Source organism: Corythoichthys intestinalis, chromosome 6 (assembly GCF_030265065.1).
Source record: "Corythoichthys intestinalis isolate RoL2023-P3 chromosome 6, ASM3026506v1, whole genome shotgun sequence".
Classification (NCBI taxonomy): domain Eukaryota; kingdom Metazoa; phylum Chordata; class Actinopteri; order Syngnathiformes; family Syngnathidae; genus Corythoichthys; species Corythoichthys intestinalis.
In genome coordinates this window covers 55270247-55285342 of record NC_080400.1, presented here as the reverse complement: position 1 = coordinate 55285342, position 15096 = coordinate 55270247, and the positions used below count along the sequence as shown (strand labels likewise).

The following is a 15096-nucleotide window of genomic DNA, read 5'->3' as shown; positions in this document are numbered from 1 at the left end:
ATGGCAGGACGCCCTGTCCCAACACAAGGAACATCGGAGAACACCTGATATCCAAATGATAACATGACTGATAAGACTCTAAGAGCCCCTTTGACGCTGAGGTGGCAAAATCCACAACCCATGTTGCCCGGACAACAGTAACTCATGAATCCTCCTGTCCACCTTTCAAAATTGAGTCAGTACAAAGGGGTAAGATTAAGGTGAACGCACGGAGTTTGGCCTTCTGGCCGGATTGTTAGAGTCCCGCCAGCCCGGGTAGTTGGAGCTGCGCCAGCGCGGGTCCAGCAGTTCGGCTGGCGCGATTCCAGCAGACTGGCTAGAAGGTCAGATTCCTTCAAGTCCAAGGAGGAAAAAAAAGGAGACTACCAGGTTACTCAAGAATAAACATTGGCCTGGCATTCACTCGCTGGCCTGACGCCCCCTGTCAGCACTGAGTCACACGGTTACTATACTATATACTACTATATGCTAATGTTTATCCAAAACTAGATTCATGACCTTATTACTCTTCATCCTTGACACAGCCGCTGGAAACAGAAATGTCGTTTAATCCATCTATAGGCGACCACAATATCCTGATTTTATGACACTGTGTAGGTGTGCACTGGTCCTCATGGGAAACGCAGTCTTCATTAAGGCAAAACACTACCTCCTTTGTCCACCGGCGTCGCTAAAATCAACCAAAACTGAAAAGTTACCTAGTGTTACTTTAATTAAGAAAAGTCTGTGCATAGACTAGCTTATTTACCTTTTACATTGTATTTTACACGATTCATTATTATTTTCAAGTGATCTCTTGTATCCCTGATAGCACCTTAATTAAGGAGAGGTGGCAACTAGTACAGGGGATGCCCAGCAGGGGGAGGGACAGTTGCCTTTCATACTGAATGTTTGGTGATGATTTCTTGTGCATTCTCTTGTTGGCACTCGAAAAGTAAAGGTGTGTTTATATCCAACACTGAGTTTCCGTTAATTTGGTTCGATTTAAAAAAAAAAAAAAAAAAAAAACGCGCACCGCTACAAGTGGATTATCCGAGGTGATTTTGAGACATGTCGCATCTTTGGTTTTGGGGAGAGAGCGCCAGTGGCCAATTTGGTCCACTTTCATCCTCGATTCCAGTGTCGTGGACCGTCCCAGGTGTCGTGACCAACATTTGCTGCGGAGAACAGCATATTTTGTTTCTTCTTAAGGATGGAGTTGTCACTTCTCACGGAGACGACTCGAGCAAACAGCTTGGACGAAAGGTTTTCAAGAACGTAAAAACCTCAGGTAGGCAAAAGGCTCTTTTCACTGGTTTACCGACGTTTGCAAATTTTCATCACGTATTTATCTGTTCAAACTGTGCTTCCCGCCGGTTCAGAAAGTGTAAGTTTCGTTTCCGTTGAAGTACAAGTTACCAGGGTGTTTCCACAACGGGGATTAGTTTCGTTTATACGAAATAAAAAGTACATTCTTCACTTTGTTTTCCTGAATAGTCCGTTAACATGTATATGAGTCATTCGTTGATTGTAGAAATTTTGTTTAAATTGCTGAAGTACATGAACAATCTAATGGGATAGATTAGGCGACATTATAGCACTTAACCTAATGAATTTTTCTCCTTAAAAACACAAAAAGCCCTGTTTTGAGGGTTGCGGCTTTGCGTGGTGAACAAAATTGCAATATAGTCAAAAACTCACACTGCAGGCTATGCAGGTAACACAAATGCGAAGAGCTTTTTCATTTATTTATTTATTTTATGGTGGTAATATTGCAGCAGAACATTCTCTCATGTTGATATCTGACAAACATAAATCCAAAGTGAACAAGACCAAGTCATTATTTCGCATATATATTTTGTTTGTTTTTAAACTGAAAGTTGTCAGCTTCTTCTCCATCAATCTCCAATATATAATAATAATATAACGACAGAATTCTTGACGGCGTGACAAATAGTTTGGTTTGCAAGGAACCGAATTAACGACGGTGTCGTTAAGGCTGGATTTGAACTAAATGTTATAAGTGTTGTAATGTTGGCGCTTCTACGACTACTACTTGAACTGGAATGGTACTGACGCAAAATGGCCGACGAAGGACGACGCCCGTCCCCTTTGGCTCACATCGCGCAACTAACATCTAGCTTTTGGTATGGTGAGGTTCGCGATGACTCAACATTGGGCGTATGCAAGGTCTTCCTGATCGTCGAGCACGCAACGAGAAGGGTAAGATGCCGTTATTTTTCAAGTCCTTATCTATTGTTTTTCTTTTTTGTTTTAGTTTAGCAAGTTAGCTCACTTAGCTTACGAATTGGGATTTTTGCTTGGACGTTGTCATGTTTAGATAGGATGTTGGTGAAACATTATTTTAGTTTCTTACAGGGGCGTCACCCGACCTGGGTCGCTGCGAGCGAGCAAACATTTTTTGTAGCACTTATCTATCATTAAAAGTCAGAAACAGTCCTTTAAACTATACATAATCAAACCAAAATACAAGTTTCTGGGAAAAAAAGTTTCAGCCATCAGTATTCAAAATCAAAATTGGGACATCCGTTGTTGATAGTCGATTCACCTCTGCTCATGCTCATCAACAGGGAATGGGACTAGTGTTGTATCGGTCGCGAACGATTCGTTCTTTTTGAACGAATTGTTTTGGTGAACGAGACCGAACTAATCATCATCTGCACTGATTCGTTCTATGAAGGTGGTGCTTGTTCGCTGCGTGGGAGGGCGTTGAGCAAGCGGCAGCGTCTTCTGACATCGCACACGACCAATCAGACGCCAGCCTCATCGCGGGCAGGGGAGGGAGCGGAAACAGAATCAGGGCGTTTGTCACTCACGTCCACGTGTGGCCAATAAGCAGCCAGCGTGCAGGCAGGGGGGCAAGACTGAGTTTTGTCACTTCCCGTTCAGTGACTCGGTCCTCCGGTTCCTGACCTAGCTTGCTGCTAACTTGATTTTCCAGTAATGACTATGCGGTAAACGAATCAGAAAATGAAAGGAAATGACTTTGTCACATATTTGTTAACGTGGAGCCTATCAAATGCTGCTCAAACAGACAAAAACACCACACAAATCTAGCGAGCATTGTTTAGAGTAGTACTTTTCTCAACAAACTCGTGACTGCCTATGACGACATACTATCAAATTTACAGTAATTTAAAACACGGGTAGCTACGAGGCAAGCAAAAGCTGAGCTGCGGTCGCGTGACGGCAGTGAAGCGGGCAGAGAACTGTCACTATATGGAGGCTTCATGGCAGCGATATTTACCTCATATGTGCACAGAAAAAAATATTTAGTATGATCACCATGATACTGATTTGCAATGAAACTGTATATACATGTCAATTTTTTCCCGAGTGTTTTATTTATTTTTTTCGTGTCAGCGTGTCGGGTGTTGGTTGGTTTGACAAATTATGTCAATCCGTCCATCATGTGCTACTCAAGCGCCCAAAACAACGCACGCAGACACGGGAGATGTCGCAATATGTCTACATTTTTCTTAACAGACTAATGAGAGTAGAAAGGCGACATCGAAAAGAGCTAACAATTATTTCTCGTCAGCATTTGACGCTCTGAGATGCGGGGACGACAGGGGAGCTGACCGGATTATTTTATTTATTAATACCAGTGCAAAAAAACAATATGATCACCATAATACTGATTTGCAATGAAACTGTATATACATGTAATTTTTTTCCGAGTGTTTTTTTGTTTTTTTCGTGTCAGGTGTTGGTTGGTTTGACAAATTATGTCAATCCGTCCATCATGTGCTACTCAAGCGCCCAAAAACAAAGCACGCGGACACGGGAGATGTCGCAATATGTCTACATTTTTCTTAACAGACTAATGAGAGTAGAAAGGCGACATCGTAAAGAGCAAACAATTATTTCTCGTCAGCATTTGACGATCTGAGATGCGGGGACGACAGGGGAGCTGACCGGATTATTTTATTTATTAATACCAGTGCAAAAAAAACGATCATCTTAATACTAAAAAACAAAAATACAACAGAGCGAGATGTAAATATGATGTGTTGGTCGTTCCATATTCAGAAATTAAACTTTCGATGTATTTTTATTTTCGTGACAGCAAACATGCTGTATATGTGATTGTATGTGTGATCAAGAACCTGCTAAAGAAAGTCCGTGCGCCCCCGCCCCCTACTCCCCTCACAAAAGGAAAATGTTTAACCGTGTCCTAAATCGAAATGCAAGCACGAGCCATGACTTTGAGCCCATAGAACTAGGACAGACGACGCGGAAGTTCTCCCTCGCTTTTGCAGCAGCAGGAGGGAGACGAGGCTGTCTGTGAAAGCAGAATGATACCGCCTGTCACTCATTTCTGAAACTACGACGAGTGGTCAATGTGGAATAGAGGGAGGGACCAAGCAATGTCACTTCCCGTTCAGTTATACTGCGAAGCGGTCTTTGGTGATTCGTTCGGCAACGTCACTTCCCGTTCAGTAACCGAACGATTCGTTTGGGCGGGGAGGGAGATGAGGGGGGCGAACGATTCGTTGAACGATTTGTTTGAACGAATCTTTTTACTGAACGAACCGGAATGGATTCGTTTACTCAAGTGAACGACAAATCTCGTCACTAAATGGGACGTACTACGTCATTGTTTGGACGCGCCTCCATGCTGGCAATATGATTCACTTCCGGTTCAGCAGACTCAATGCGGATTGTAACGTGTGGTCGTGCTAAGCTAACTCTTTCGGTGTTTTAGAAAGAAAATATGGGTGCTTATTGTTGCGTTACCGGGTGCAACAGCGTCTCCTACGACAAAAAAAGGGGTTAGGAAAAATGGACTCACTTTTCACCGTTTTCCTGCATGGAGGACCAAATATCAGATCACGAAGGTACGACAGATGGCTGGATTGCAGCGGTTCGTCGGAAAAGCATTTCTTATGATCATATTTCTGCTGGAATGAGAGTGTGTTCCCGTCATCTCTACTCTTGTAAGTTGAACGATTTATCCGTTTTGGTTTCAATACGTTTTTTTTTTGTTGTTGTTTTTTTTCACCATTGTGTAAATCTGCCTCGGTAGCAATGCTAACCTACTGCTCCTCCTCACCTACCTGTTATGTTCCTAGGAAAACCTGCATATGAAATGCTGACAACACATCCCGATTGGTCACCATATCTCGTGTTGGGTTATTCTGAGGTCAAGCGCACCACATCGGAGCGTTATGAGAGGTTGGAAAGGCGAAGAGTGCACGCTGAAACTTCAGTTTGCTCTGCTCTTACAAACACGAGCCCAAGTGTTGTTGTGAAAACTCAATAAAATATGAATACCAAAACATGACTTGAACAACTTCTTGACAAACTGTAACTGCTTGTTGTGTACTTCAGGTCTTCATAATAAACAGGTGTAATAATTACAAAGTCAGGTGACTTAATTTTGTTATTCTATTTGGAGTATGCATTGACAATTTTTGGACAGTGTTGTAGACAAAAACTGGGACTGATAAATTGCAATAGATTTATTTCAAGTAATGCAATTTCTCCAATACGATATTTGAATTGACAGTTTAATATCTTTAAATTAGTGCAAACAAGGCCCACCCTCTGACGGTGGCAGCAAATATTATATAATAAATTATAAGTAATACACAAATACAAGATCACAATAAACGTGTCTTTGTCAAAGTAGTTTAAAACACTATTTACTGGCCTTGGGTAAATTGCCGGACAGGATAAATATGTGCTTTAAAGTTCTTGCATTTCCATTTTAAGTATTGCAAGTACTAGTCTCCAACACAGTATTTGAACTGACAGTTTAAAACCATTTTAGTACAAAATGGCCCACACTCTGGCAGGGGGCAGCAAATATTATAATACATAATATAATACATTATAAAAAGCTATATACGATATAAATACAAGATCACAACAAAACCTGTATTTTTCAAAGCAGTTAAAAAACATCCAGTGGCCTTAGGTAAATAAAGGTGTATAAATATGTACTTTACAGTTCTTGCATTTCTATTTTAGGTATTGCAACTTTTCCAACACTATTTGAATTGACAGTCTAAAGTCTACATTAGAGCAAATAAGAATATTATAAATTAAAAATAATAATAGAATATATAAATTAAACATTACAATGAAACGTGTCTTTGTCAAAGTGATTAAAAAAAAAAAAAAAAAAACACGTCACTGGCCATAGTTAAATAGCCAGTCAGAATAAATATGTGCATTAAAGTCCTTGCATTTTCACAAGTTAAAAGCCCGCAGTTCATCAACAAGAAGGGCAGACCCAGATGGCGTCTGCTGCAGGGGCTTGTTTGAGTCCGACACAGGACAAATGGAACCACTCCATTGAACAAATTTTCTTTGTCAAATGATCCAAGAAGAGAGATGGTGACCAATCAGGATGTGTTGTCAGCAGGTTTACCTAGGAACACAACAGGTAGGTGAGTCGTAGTAGGCGAGCATTGCTACCGAGGCAGATTTACACAACGGTGTAAAAAAACAAACAAACAAAAAACGTATTGAAACCAAAAGTGGATAAATCGTTCAACTTACAGAGTAGAGATGACAGGAACACACTCTCATTCCAGCAGAAATATGATCATAAGAAATGCTTTTCCGACGAACCGCTGCAATCCAGCCATCTGTCGTACCTTCGTGATCTGATATTTGGTCCTCCATGCAGGAAAACGGTGAAAAGTGAGTCCATTTTTCCTAGCCCCTTTTTTTGTCGTAGGAGACGCTGTTGCACCCGGTAACGCAACAATAAGCACCCATATTTTCTTTCTAAAACACCGAAAGAGTTAGCTTAGCACGACCACACGTTACAATCCGCATTGAGTCTGCTGAACCGGAAGTGAATCATATTGCCAGCATGGAGGCGCGTCCAAACAATGACGTAGTACGTCCCATTCCCTACTAAGTTCCATCTCTCCTTCACCTCTTCCTACACTCTGCTGCTCTACTTTGTCTGGACAGAAATGGGGCTACAGTATATCACTGTAACTGTTACGTAATTAGTGTTTCACAACCATAAACGGAGTTTAAGGTGGGGGGGCATGTCCCCTTAATGGCCGAAAATGTGTCATCGCATGTACTTGATTTTTCTATATATGATTTTAAAATTAAGAATTTTCCGGTAAAATACTGTCTATAAAAATTGTAAAGTAATAAAACAAAAAACCAAAATGAATGAAATGAACAAAAAAGATTTTTTATAATGGGTCAAAATTATTTTTTGAACCGATCATGTGACTAGTACCTTAGACAGTCAGTTGCTTTGCTTAGCCAAAACCACTCGAGGACCGAAGAGACAAGAAGATGGACATGTGTAATTTTTTCAAACCTAAGCTTTCAAAAGCGACAACAACTACTGGGCAAGAACCAAGGATTTAAAATGTGGACCATGAAAAGCTAGAGACCAGTGTCAAAATGGTGAGCGGAGTTTCAATACACCCTAATAAAGATGCTAATTGCACAACAGAGCCACCACCGGTGTCTTGCCAATGTAGTTACCCCTGTCAAAAATTGTGTCCCCTGGCCACAGGAGCGCACACACACACACACACACACACACACACACACACACACACACACACACACACACACACACACACACACACACACACACACACACATTAGTTATGAGATATGTCGACTTAAACAATCAATTGAAGCCAGAAAAAAACACAATTATATATTTTGGACAGCGCCGTTTATTAAACTGGAGAAACTCCATAAAGGACTTGAGTTACAGTAATAACAGTTACAGGTCGTCCTACGAGTAAAACAGTAAAACATTGCCTTTTTTTTACGTTCAACACGTATGTTACGTTATACGACAGAATTTTTTAAAATTTTTATTTTTTTTTTATGGCCATGTTTTCAAACCTCGTAGATAACAACATCACCAAAACAAATCAACAAACAAACAAATCAGTGCAAGCGCAGTTGCTCTGCCCAGGGGATACTTTGGCACAACACCGGCGGTTGTACCATATTCAATGGATGACAATCTTGGCGAAAAGTATAGCTGTCCTATTTAGCCTGATTTAGAACTTGCCTCAAGAATGATGGGAAAAAATAAACGTTCGTTTTCATCATATTATACATATACATGTAAGTTAATTCTATGACAGACTCAGCGGTGTTAGTAAACAACCGCCATCTTAAAGCAGTAGACTTCTCAGAAAGGCTCAGTTGTAGTTAATCTTCCTAGCGAACCTAAGTAACTTTTTATCTAAAATACTCCTAAATCGGCAAAATCTTGACTTGAATCCATCTTTAAATGATGAAACAGTTTTAAAACTTTCACTTGTCGAAAGTAGACAGGAGGGAACTAATGCAAAAACGGGAGCAATTTTAACAACTTTAACAGTTGATTCACAATATTAAATGACCTCCAAACATAGCAAAGGTTACTATGTTTTTTTGTTTTTTTTTTGTTTTTTTTTTTTTTGTGGAAAAAATGAAAAAGAAAACATGAAAGGTAACACCAGTTACTTTGTGAACTTTTTACTCTTACATTCAGGTAACTGAGTTTCTAACTCAATTACTTTTTGGGAGAAGTAATTTGTAACTCTAATTAATTACTTTTTTAAAGTAAGATTAATTACACTGGCCATAAAGAGGCAGTCTGCAGAATAAAAAGTAACGAAAGCGGAGATTTTATTCTGCCAATTTGTTGCCGAACACAATTTGCCTGCAACTATTGCTGATCACTTCTCAGAATTAGCAGAAGAAATGTTCCCTGACTTAAAGATAGCATCGGTAAGTTAAATTTTATCAATTTACCTTTTTAATTATTAATTGGACACACTAACGAACAACCTTCAAGTAAAACCAAATTGCGAGCTGAAGTGCAGCCATCAAAAGACATGATAGAAATTGCCAAATGTGTTACATGCAATTATAACAAAAGTCACTGTTAAATTTTAGTAATCATGATGTAGCTTAAGATATTGATTATTCTTTGATTGCACCAGGTTATATGTGACAATATTACCGATAAGTTCATATTATTTTAAAAATTGAGTTTTATTTTTGTTTCATATTGCATGCTACTGTAGATAAAAGGTTGTAAGATTAGTCATCAATTTGTAAGGGCATTCGTCACTATTTGTAAGATTGCCGACGGCCTCGGGTTGACAGGTATGTAATTTACCGTAGTTAGCTGCCTTATATATAAAGAGTAAAGTTGAACCATTTCAATTCATAGAAATAGGCGACCAAACAAACATCAACAGGATGGTAAAAACGAACAACAATGATGGGCAGTTTATCTGGTGCTAACCTGTAAAGTAGGGATCATTTTCACCGTCGACTGTATGTTTGGCAGTTTGACACAATCACAATAATATTGATGCTGCATTCATGTTTTGTTGGAGTAATCAAATAAAAATGATTCTCTATTACATGGCGTCTAAAAAAAGCGCCAGTCACTCAACTTGTGATGTACCGCTGGAGCATTAAAATAGAGGACTTCTTTCTAGCAACCATGACTCTACAACACATCAGAACGATTTTCCAACTTGGGAACTCAGATCTCCCGACACACATGAACGCAGCATATCTCCCAAAAGTGCTTCGCAAAAGTATCGACTCATATGCCTATTCAATTCAATTCAATTTTATTTGTATAGCCCTAAATCACAACAACAATGTCTCAAAGGGCTTTACAGAAATGAAGCAACAAAAATGAATAGATACAGTTCAATCCTGGGTATCCCCTATCCTTAAGACCCTCCATGCCGGCAAGGAAAAACTCCAAAAACTCCAGAGTCAATTGGGAGAAAAATGAGAACCCTCGGGGAGTACCACAGTCAGGAGAGATCCACTCCCAGGACGGATAGACAGGAACCCCAGAACTGCTAGTGGGAATTAGCAGGCGAAGTTACAGTCCGTAAAAATACAGTGGAATAAAGGAGCAAGAAGAGGTCCATCTAGCCAGATGAGACGGGGGAAGCAGCGAGTACGCCTATCCAGCCAGTCAGGAGGCTGCAGCTGAAAAATAGCCCCTCCCCAGAGGGGAGGGGGGAAAGGGGACACCGGGTGACTAGTGATGAAGAGACTAGACAACTAGATATTAACATTGGAAAATAGAAATAAAGTAAGACAAGTGGTAGGTAGAGTAAGAAAAGGAGATAGAACTCAGCGGCTGTACTTCCCCCAGCATTATAGCTTCTAGTGCAGCTTAGACTAAACTGTGAGTCTACTCCGACTTCAGCTAGCCTAACCATGAGCTTTGTCGAATAGGAACGTTTTTAATCTAATCTTAAATGTGCAGACTGTCTCGGCTTCTTTAATACTAGCTGGAAGCTGATTCCATAAAACGGGCTTGGTGGCTAAAGGCTCTAGCTCCGACAGTACTTTTAGAAACCCTGGGAACTACCAGTAGACCTGCATTCTGAGATCGGAGTGTTCTGTTGGGGCGGTATGGAACCAGAGCATCGGTGAGATAAGATGGCCCCAACCCATTAATGGTCTTAAATGTAAGAAGGAGTATCACAGCCAAAGTTACGTGCATAAATTAACATATTAAGGAGCCGTGTGCAGATTGTGTCCATGGAGTGAATGGAGTAATATGGTCATATTAAATGGCCGCATTTTGTAGATTATTCTATGTAAACTTAAAACTCCAAAGTATTTTATTTTATTATTATTATTATTTTTTTTAACCAGTGACATTTATACTGCAGATCAATAGTGGGGGCACATGTCCCAGTGAACTATGTCTGGTGACGCCCATGGTTTCTTATTTTGGCCTTCGGGACGCTTTTCTTTTAATTTTGGAATAATTTTTGTTTTTCCCGTGTGAAAGTAATTAATAATGCTTTTGTGTGATCACAGATTCCTGCATGGTTTTTACTGCATCTAACTGGGGTGTGGCAAGCCGCTGAAGACTCACCCCACCCTAACCAGGAAGTGCACATTTCTCTGACCATTCCTGCGAATCACCGAAAAGTGAACATTTAAACTCGTAGACTGCACTGTTTCTTCACGAGGACCAGGACTGGAAGAGTTGAGAACAATCTCCAATGTTTGACCTGTTTCGACTTGTTTAAAGATCCCGTAATGCTTCTGTGTAGTCATAGTTTCTGTTGTGCGTGCTTGAAGCAGTAGTGGGAGAAAAAAGAACAGTGTTTAGTTCAAAAGATCCACTGTTCAGTGTGTGTGTGTGGCATTTTTGCAAGTCTCCATGATGTCCGAGGACACCTGCACCTTGCACGCGGAAAAATTAACACTCTATTGTTTAGAACACCAGGAGCTCGTGTGCCTCGTCTGCAGAAATGCAGAAATCCACGCCGGCCACAAGATCCTTCCTCTCGATGAAGTCGCGAAAGGTGATCACAGATTGAATTTCCAGAGAGCCCTGCAGCGTGCAAAGATAAGGCAGGAAGATTTTGACGAGTTTAGATACAACTGCGTTGAACTTTCAGAGTACGTCAATATCCAGAGGGAGCAGGTTGAAAGCAAGATTAAAAAGGATTTTGAGGAGCTTCGGCGCTTCCTGCAGGTTGAAGAGGAGGCCAAATTGTCTGCGGTGAGGGAGGAAGCACAGAAGAAGAGTCAGATGATGGAAGAGAAGATTGCAGCTCTCAGCAGAGACATGTCCATGCTCTCTGCCGTGATCAGAAGCACAGAGGAACAGCTGACGTCCGATCACTTTTCCTTCATGAAAAACTACCAGGCTACAATGAGCAGAATCCAAGAATTGCCCACTGTGCCCGAGCTGCACCCGGGAGCTCTGCTGGATGAAGTCACACATGTGGGCAACCTCAAATTCACCGTGTGGGAACGAATGAAGGAGACGGTCACCTATAGTCCTGTGATTCTGGACCCAAACACGGCGGATGAAGCCCTAAGTCTGTCTGTAGATCTGACCACCGTGAGGTATAACCAAGGACAGGAGCGTCCATAGAATCCAGAGAGGTTTATATATGAGTGTGGTGTGTTAGGTTCTGCTTTGGCCTCGGGAATACACGTGTGGGATGTTGAGGTGGGAGACAACACTTACTGGGAGCTGGGGGTTAAGTGGGGGGACGCTTGTTGGCCAGGTAGGATGTCCTCGTGGATATTTGGATTATATAATGATAATTACGTCAAGTTTGGTGACCCTTGGAATCCGCCAGTGGCACTGGAAAGGATTCGATTACATGTGGACACAAATAAAGGATCATTTTCACTCTCTGAATCACTGACAAACACTGAATTAGACAAGGCGGACATTTCATTTGAGCCGCATTTGTCTGGTAACAAAATATATCCTTACTTTTGCACAAGGGATAAGAATCCTTTGAAAATAATTTCACTTGCGCCTTGTGTTACAACTCAGGTTTAGTGATTATATTCGAGAGTATTTTCCTCCGCCTAGTGAAATCTGAGATGTCGTTTTGTATGAGCTTTTTATTTTTTGAAAGGGATATTTAGTATGTATTTAGCTGTTTTATAATCATTACCACAGTTTAAAATTTACATTTGTACACTTAAAACTGAGAAAAATAGGATTTTGTATTTTTTGTTTTGATATACAATTTTGTTGTGTGCAATGTTCACCACTAGGTGGCAGAGAATTCATCTAAAATAAATGCTCTTTCCTTGTACCTATCGATAACTAAGGGGGTTACATTTCAAGAATAAAGTTTTGAAACCGATTATTCAGTGTGTTTTAAGTATTTCTTGAATATGTATCTAGTACTTTTCATTTTGAAAATTCGGTATATAATATCAACAATATAGTTCGTATTCAGTATATAGGTCATTAAGACTTGGAGGACATTTTACACCCAAGCTATCAAATTTAAATAATCCAAATACTGTACAAATACTAAAACATGCAGTTTGTAATTATTTACTTGTTCTTAGAACACATAAAAAAAGACTAATACTTGAAAGTAGGCCTGTTGCCTGAAAAAAATTAGTAGCCAATATATTCGCATAAATCATTGCCGATATTATTGTAAATTTTTAAAAAACGAATTTAACCACTAATGTAGTGACAACAATACATCCTGCAAAATTATCCATTCAAAATATGCATCCATCCATTTTCTCCTATTATTCTTAAATGAAATAAACTACATTAAAAATAATAAATATTCTAAAAAAAAAAAAAAAACACAAAAACGAGTCGTTTGAAAGCTAGCTAAGTGCAGAATATGAAATAGGTGATAAACCTAACGCTATTTTTGTTCTCTGCCAATTCATAGCCCATCAAAAGTGTTGTATTTTATCCAAAAAGACTCCTCTTGTCCTGCATAGTGTGTATGTCAGCAAATTTGAAGCTAAATTACTCATTGCCAATCAGATTTTTCACAATGGGTGTCATTTTAAAGGTATTCCTTGTGTAGAATGTAAAGTATGTGAGATCAAATCCAGAAATCTTTATTTACATGTTGAATATGATGTGCTTTTATTTTGAAATGTTCACCGGAATTACATTCGCTAAGCCGCTAACTGTAAGCTTTACACTCAGGAAAAAAAAAAGTCCACTTTTCTTTCAATTTTCATGCATGTGGTGTCAGTAATTTTTTTTTTTTAAAGAGGCGATTTTCATGTTTGAAGTGTCACCTTTTAACCGCAAGTTTATGTTTTGAAGAAGGCTGCCAATGTTTTATAGCAGGCTAAAATGGTTAGTACATTGTCTTTTTTTCATCAGCCTCAATGTAGAAATGCTAACATTTTACAATGTTTATTATAGATATGTTTCCTTATTTTGTATTTTGTCTGACAGTGGTGGTGAATGAAGTACTCACTTTTTTTTTTAACTGAAGTAGAAGTACAGATACAGCTACAAAAAATTGCTAAGTATCTAAAAGAAAAAAAAATACTCAAGTAAAAGAACAAGGTACTTGCTTTAAAATTGACTTAACAAGTTAAAAGTATTTTTTCCTGATACAAAAAATTTAATATGCGTATAGGTTTGACAAAATAATGGAAACACCTTAAAAAATCAACAAAAAAATAACATGGTGTGAGTCTGCCTTTTGCTGTAATTACAGCCTCAATAGCGTACCACACGAAACACTTCTTTTGCTCATTAATAATCATGACGTTAGCAACTGTTGCTGGGGGGGGTAAAGCTTGTGTTTGACCCTCATGCTACTAAATAATGTACGAAAGAGATGTTTACTGAGCTAAACCTACCAATTCTGTCCGAAAATGATGTCCCTGGTGCCAAATTCACTAGTAAAGATGTGGAAGAACATACAAATGTTCAGTTAAAGACATGGCTTGAGTGTCGAGGGCTGAAAACCAACCTGATCCAGAGGTAGCTTTTTTATTTTATTTTTTTGTTTCTTTTTCTTGTTTGCATTGCCTTACGCAATTGACAATGACATTCTCCTGTTTCAACAAGCTATCCTTTACCACCATATGACTTGACTTTCTTATGCATTATATCCTCTAAAAGTCTTACGTCTCTGACCATTTTTACGGGTAATTTACATTGCTATTTTTGTGTAGCGATAGCAAATGCTAATCAGTGATCGCCAACGAACACTTAAAATTTTTTCATTGATAATAAATCTTAATTCGATAATTTATTTACACTTCCCCCTTATTGAAGTTTGTTTTTTTGTTTTTTTTTTTTACAACAGAACGATAACAACAGTGGCAGTCAGATACCATTTTAATCTTTTGCAGGTCATTCATTGTCAGACAAGCAGCACGGCAAAATGCCACACTAAAAAATAAGTAAAAATATCAAAAAGCCTCACCTCTTCAGGGCAGGCTGTGGTAGGCAATGGATCAGCATTGTCATCTGTAGGACTATGGACCCCAACAAAATGTTTACTGCATATGAAGGTGAATGGCTTCACCTTACTGGCATTAAACTGGTCTTTGGACGTCCGCACAAGTTAAGCCAGTGTTCACATTTTTTCCTCTGAGTTTTGGTCTTCGGGTAACATATGGAGAAAACATCCTTCATATGTCGTAATGTCTTGAGTCGTTTCTACAAGTTCCATAGCAGCAATGTTTACTCGGCATGTTCTATTTAGAAAGAATACCGGCAGAAAACAAGCAGTCCTAACATGGGTTACTGTATATGCGAGGGCGCTTCTATGTTGACCCCCTTCCGGTTTACGATGGTGACGTCACACAGCCTTGCGGTCTAAAAATAGCATTCGTGCGGTTCGCTAT

At 39.5% G+C, this 15096-nt stretch overlaps 1 protein-coding gene across 3 annotated transcripts in view; it reads left to right on the top strand.

The window, feature by feature from the left end:
• The first annotated feature begins 453 nt into the window (after positions 1-453).
• The window catches only part of LOC130917198 (E3 ISG15--protein ligase HERC5-like), a 168089-nt gene continuing 153446 nt past the window's right edge, over positions 454-15096 (top strand). The window contains exon 1 of one of the 3 annotated variants that reach the window (XM_057838339.1): positions 454-1270. In XM_057838339.1, the coding sequence (XP_057694322.1) occupies positions 1051-1270 (220 nt within the window). In that variant the 5' untranslated portion in view covers positions 454-1050. Of the gene's footprint in view, positions 1271-13029; positions 13586-15096 lie in introns of those variants that run through there. The other 2 variants (XM_057838337.1, XM_057838338.1) reach the window with 2 other exon arrangements.